Genomic DNA, 6,502 nt, shown 5'->3' on the forward strand with positions numbered 1-6,502 from the left:
CGGGAAAAAGAAGAGGCCTGGATAGGGGGAGATTTGTGGAGTAGTAGAGGTGTTTTCCTCCGCTGTTAAAGAACTCAAAACTCTAAAGTAGATATTAATGAGGGAAGACCAGGGGCACTGGATTGGCTTGGGAAAGATGAGGGAATGAGGCAGAAGATGGGGAACAGGGGCTCAATAGTCTGAGATTTTGAAAAGATTGTCAACTTCCAGGGCAGCAAAGGTGAGAAACCCATTGATGAAGACTGATGCAGGGCGCTGGCTCTTCCAAAGTGTTCAGTGACACTTCTGCTTGGAAGGTCAGGAATACCAGGTACAGGATTGCTTTTCTGCTGCTTGAGTCCTTGAAAATTTGGTTTTAGTAATATGATATATTTGAGATCTCACCTTTTATAATGCATTTTTTTATTTGGAAAGGGCTTCTTGGTGGAAAAGACTTCTCCTTTGAGATAGTGGCTCATATTCCTCCAAGACATTCCAAAGCAGTTTTTTTCTGGAAAGCAGCTATTAAGTCTGCTCTGTAATTTGTGTGATCTGCCTTGCAATAACCAGTTTCGTGAGTAGAACAGTAGTGAGTAACAGATGATGTACTTATTCAAAGCAATTCTAGAAAGGAAAATTGGGTTGGTCCAATTAATCTCTTGATGATTTGAGGATTTCAGTGACCACTTATCAAGCTCAATCTGTCCTGCATATCACATGATTACCTTGTGATCTAATTTTGAATGAAACATGGCACTGCTTATTACTATGATCAGGGCCTCTCAGTCTAAGCCACTGTACAAACAAATAACCTGAACAGACCGTCCTTTCACAACAAGCTTACAGTTCACATATCAGACCAGGAAGCTAAGAATGGATATTAAAAAAGTAAACAATGTAGATTCACACAAACAGATGGGTAGCAATAAAGCTGTAGGAGGAGCAGATGTCTCAGCTTCCTTCTGTCCTCGCAGTACTACGTAGTGAAGTTATCTGGGCTACCATTTGTAAGAACAGATGAGATTTGATTGCTTTGCTGATGTCAATCAGGAAAAATGAGTATGAGAAGAAAGGAGATTCTTGTGTCCCAGCCTCTACCCCTTGAATTGTTTGTGGCTGGTAATTGGCAGTCCATGGTCGACTGAAATACAATACAGGAACAGCTCTGTGCAAGGAAGCACAAGAACCCAGTTCTAGCCTCTCCTTCACTTGCTGAGCAATGTTTGCATTGTGGTGGAAAGGATCCCACAGAGGTGAGTAGATGGGAGAAATTAGGATGAAGAAAGGTGCTGGGTTACTGGAAGAAACAGAGAAGTGGAGAGGATAGAAGAAAAACCTTGTTATCACTGGGAAAAATTGTTTTGGCTGGAACAAACTTAGTGATTTAGCTGCGCAATCAAGATCCAGAATGGGAAGGTGGATCAGAGCCCATGGGATCTGAGAATTGACCTCTGAAATGGCAGGCACTGTCAGGTGGCAGAGAAAGAGAGAAATTTGCATTTTCGTATTTCTCATACAAAAATGCAAATATACCAAATGTCATGAAAACTAGAGTAAATGTTGAAAGGAAGGAACCTGAAGGGTGATAAACCTGTTAGATCCTTTAGCGGGAGAAGTTGTGTCTGAGGTGAGGTTCTGAGGCTCAACCTGTCTGGATCAAGCTGTAGCATGGAAAAGTAATAAAAAGGTGTAGGCAGCAGATAATGTAAGATGAAGGGAATCATTATGTGAATGGATGGTAAGAAAGAACTGGTAGAGCAGGACAGATGTCAGATACAGGGGCACATAGCATATGGCAAAAGAGGAGTAGACAAGTAACTAACAGCGACAATCTGATGTTCAAGAAGTGTTTAGCTTTCTATTTGCATGCTAGAACAAAACCCATGAAACCTCACAAACAAAAAAAATCCTCTTCATGCATTATGGGTGGGAGTATCATGTACGGCCTTCTGTAGCTTTGGCAGCTAGTCATTACTATAGACAAATCAGGGATACATGGTCTTTTAGTTCAGGGCAGCCTGGCAATTTTTGCACTGTTATTCATCTTGCCAAAATACACATTGTCTGATAATATTTAAGTTGTATAAACATACCTTTCAAGGGAAGGAGCTGTTGAGAGAATCCAGGCAAAGAATTAGTTTGAGAGCAAATCTAGTACTTCATTACAATGGCAGCTCCTGTTCCTGACAGAGCCTCTGCTGTCCGAAAGGAACGGGAAATGAAGGCAGATACATCAATTCTTTCTATCCCAGCAATGACAAAAAGAGTGACTTCCAATTTTCTAAACAGCAGTTGCTGGCTTCACCATGAACAGCAGTGCCAGAGAACCTGCAGTCAGTTCCAGTATTTGCAATGTCACCTTGGGTGACAGTGCCTGTGGAAAGCCACCTCTTTTTCCACGCTGTGATTAATGCATCTTAGGTGGGAGTGATTAAATAGAAAGTTCTGCTTTGCCTTTCACCTTTGAGACAGGAGAGACTTCATTACTTTTATTGTTCTGGGTGTGTTTTCTTATCGAGGCATGTGGTGCCTGGGAGTTTCATAATCAACCTTTACTAAATTAATTACAAAAAATCATTTGTCTGTTGCCAAAGCAGCTAGGGGAAGGAAGAACAATGTGCTTCTCGGAACTAAAGCAAGACTCATGAAGCTGAGAGAGAACTTTGTCAACAAAAAATGCAATTATGCAGAAAAGTGTGAGCTAAAAATTGATAATTCTTCTGGTGCTTCCATCTCACATTGGCACAGCCTGCTTAGCACAGTACACTAATGTATAAGACATCAGCCTGCTGTATTGTTTGTGCTCCAGCTTTGGGGTACTGGCAGCGCCCTGCTGCCCATCTACCTGTTGGTCACACCTGCAGTCATCTGCAAGACAAGATCTGCAAGTTCCATAGGAAGATCCTGGCAGTGTGAAATCTAAGAAAGCACATGGAAAAGGTGAAGAGTCTTTTCTAGGAAGAGAGGCAAGAATTCTAAAAGTGTATCACGTTATTGATGTAGATAGTGCAGCTTTTGTTAACACGTACACCCAGGAAGAAGAAGATGTCTACAAACCTGTGCACAAACACAGCTGTTTATGGTGGCACTGTTCTGTACCCTCTTTATAAGCTCGGAAGTATAAATGGCTTCAAAATACCAAAATAGATTTCCTCCTCCACTTGGTATTAACACAGTTGTGTCAGTGGGTTTTTAACAATTCATTTTTTATTTAGGCAGCATTAAGTGCCTTGAAACAGTTTTCAGAACAAGGACTGGATCCAGTGGAAGGGGCTATGAAAGTTGAAAATGGATCACTTGAAAAGTAAGTACCATTTAAATCCTCTGCATTTTAATGCCTGTGTGGCACTGTAGATAAGAAATATTAATTGAGAGCTTAGTTGCCCTTTTAGACCTGTGCAGAAACTTTCCGTTGGAATTTGCATAGTTGTTGACAATTTGAGAGGATAAACAGGATTTCAGGTTTAGTATTACTGATAATATTTACTAATGAACTATGAGACAGTCAATCTTCCTATGGAAACCCTAAAGAAAAGGATTTTCCGTTTATTGTATGGATTATCCTTAAGTAACATAACATGATTTTTCTCCAGTTTATTGTAGCACGAGATATTGCCTGTAAATAGGATAGCTATCTGCAGTGAGTCCTCATGTCTGCAGGGTGAATTTTACCCTAGAGAATTTAAAAGTAAGTTAAAAATTCTTTCAGGTCTTAAAACCTCTTATACAGAATATTATCTTTAAGCAGCAGACAATAGATACAAGTTTCACAGTAGATTTTCAAATATTTAGGGAAGTTGGATTCTTCATCCAGCACAGATTTTTTTTTTCCTGCTGTTAGTATGTTTACACAAAGAGAAAGTCTGCATTAACACATAAATTAAGGGAATGATAGAATAAGAGAAGGAAGACTATAAGTGGCATTAGGAGTCTTCAACAGATATAGCTTGGCTATTTATAAACTAATTTAATCAGAAACAATTTTCCATATGATCTCATCAGCATAGTATTTGAACATAAATATTGTTGTTTCACTTTAAAATGTTACCTTCCACAGTGACCTTTGAATCTCATGTGCCATCTGCTAATAAACATGTCTTAAAGATGTGCAACCCTGGACCTTACCACTCTTGTTAATGTATTAATCTTTCAGACAAGTCAAGCATCTGGGAGAGAAAGCAGACAATAAACAGACTAACTCAGGCACCATTGCTCAGGACTGCAAGGATTCAAAGGCTGTCGTCTAGGAGCTTCCCAGCACCCACGGCTGCCACTGCATCCTTATAAACCTGTCAACACGCAATAGGGTGTATGTGTACAAGGAAATGAATGACTAATACCATTATTTGAGTCTTATGTGAAGACAACACTATTCTAACACAAGAGATAGTATACATGGTACTGTTTATTCAACTGTGGAAAAAAACAAAATTGAACATTTCCCTTAGAACTCAAGATCAGAGCATAACTCAATTGCCCAGAGGCAGAAGAAATCTGATCATGTTACTGGAGGTTAAAACAACAGCTAATTAACAAAAGTGTTAGAAAAAAAAAAAAAGAAAAAAAAAAGAGAAAGAAAAAAAGGTAAACTTTAAAATTGATTAATACTGAGGAAAAGTCAGCATTGTTTCAGTTATACAATTTTTCGTAGTGTAGTTTTAAGTTCAGCTTACTGTTTTTTAAATAATGCTTGAATATTTTAAAATTAACCAATGACAGTGCTGTGAGAATTGTAGTTGTTGTCTTCATATATAGTCATACAGCTTATCTTTTTATGCAGACATTATGCATTCTTCATTCTATATGAATATGTATGACTTTAAGATGCACTACTCAGAGTTGTATGCAAACAGAAGTTTAAATCATGACAAGTATTTGCTTAACATGAACAGATGTTAGTTATGATCAGTCTCAATATACTCCAGGAAAAAGCAAATATGGTATTTGATTTTCCTTGCCATAATCGATTGAAGAGGCGTCTTGCCTCCAGGCGACATGTTCCCCTTCAGTTCTGCTCTCTGTTGTGTGAAGCACATCTACACCCCATTCCGTGTGTTGTATCAGCCCACCATTTGCATCAACTGAGTGTTTTTAATACCTGCATTCTGACCGACAGCGAAAGGTAGGATTGCAACCTTATCAAGCCAAGGTAGGAAAACCGTTGATGTAGAGATGGTTCTTTTGTGAAAGGAGCAGCAGCAGAGATAAGACCTGTGGCTGCGCTCTGTACCAGCATATTGCATTTCAGTGTGTGGCCAAATGCAGTAAAACCACATCAGTTCATGTGCACAATGACAGTGTCGTCTCTTTCTTTACCATTCACAGGCAGACAGCTAAAAGAATGGGTGGAAATAACAGCACAAAAAGCAGTTATAAACGAATGAAGGACTGGCTGCCTTGCCAAAGCCTGAGCTCAGTCTTCCCTTCCCCATGCCACCGCCTTCTGCAAACCTACTTGTGTTAGAGCAGTGAATCTGGCATGTGTGTCACTTATTTATCGAAAACAGCTATTTTATTTTTATAAACCTCTTGCAATAAACACATAAAGCAACTGCCAACTGCATAGCAGTCCTGACAACATCGCACAAGATTTCAGAAGCGTGTAAACCAGGGATCACAACCCCGCTGACTCACTCAGGAAAGCAGCACTGTAAGGAAATGGTGCAAGGTACGGCAGCATTGATTCAGTTCTAGGACAGCTGTGGGGTAATGTGTATCATGCTCTTACAGAATCAGCAGTCTCTAACACTGAAGAGTCCTTCTTGCTGTTTCATATCTCTCAGGGGTGTGTTTCACTCTCCCAGGGAGCCCCTGTGCTACGAGTCTGCAATTTCCCAAGGTTCTGGTTCCATGGTGTGCAGTAGAGTGAGGAACAAACAGAGTCTGTTGGTTTCCATGGAACTGGGAGGTTACCAGGGGTGTTTGGCACCCTGCAGACTCAAGTTAGTGAGGTGGCAGAGTACAACAATACTTTAGCCCTTGTACTTCTTATTTCTCAGTGATACCTTACCTTCCTGAAAGAGCATAAGTTCTGCTCCTCCATCATCCTTGCAGCCAGAAAAGCTCAGAAACAGGCTCAGTCTGTTCTGTAGCAGTACCTTTCAGGAGCAAAAGAAAGGACGAACAGGTTCCTCGATGAGTTGCTCTTCAGGGCAGGAGGCTGAGCTTGTTGGGAGGATGTGGCATGGAGGCTGGCAGTATGGTGTCCTAACTAACACTAGCAGCACCTCTGCACTGTGTTCCCAGTTCAGTGACCACAGAGAGACCCTTTGCTTTTCCCAATTTGCTCAGAAGCTGAAGGTACAGCTTGATGCTTTCTCACCCTCAGCAGGAGGAAAGCTTACAGTGCTCAGCAGCAAACCTTTTTTTTCCAGCACCCGTGTCAGCAATAGCACATACTACTGAGGCACCTCTAACATTGCCATCCCTGAGTCACAACCACAAAAATGTCCCAGTAATCCTCCAGTTATTGCATGATTGCATGGATGGTAGCTTGCACCCATGCATGCAGCAGAGCTCACCA

General features: G+C 40.8%; 1 protein-coding gene across 2 annotated transcripts in view; it reads left to right on the plus strand.

Annotated features, from left to right (window-relative positions):
* STAU2 (staufen double-stranded RNA binding protein 2) overlaps window positions 1-5,271 on the plus strand; it is a 156,110-nt gene extending 150,839 nt beyond the window's left edge. For both annotated transcript variants that reach the window (XM_065752897.1, XM_065752898.1), the window contains 2 exons: window positions 3,195-3,283; window positions 4,133-5,271. In XM_065752897.1, the coding sequence (XP_065608969.1) occupies window positions 3,195-3,283; window positions 4,133-4,226 (183 nt within the window). In that variant the 3' untranslated portion in view covers window positions 4,227-5,271. The remainder of the gene's footprint in view (window positions 1-3,194; window positions 3,284-4,132) is intronic.
* Window positions 5,272-6,502: the final 1,231 nt, after the last annotated feature.

The sequence above is a fragment of the Cyrtonyx montezumae genome, unplaced genomic scaffold (genome assembly GCF_038088225.1).
Source record: "Cyrtonyx montezumae isolate F1298 unplaced genomic scaffold, pur_monq_1.0 scaffold_8, whole genome shotgun sequence".
Taxonomy (NCBI): domain Eukaryota; kingdom Metazoa; phylum Chordata; class Aves; order Galliformes; family Odontophoridae; genus Cyrtonyx; species Cyrtonyx montezumae.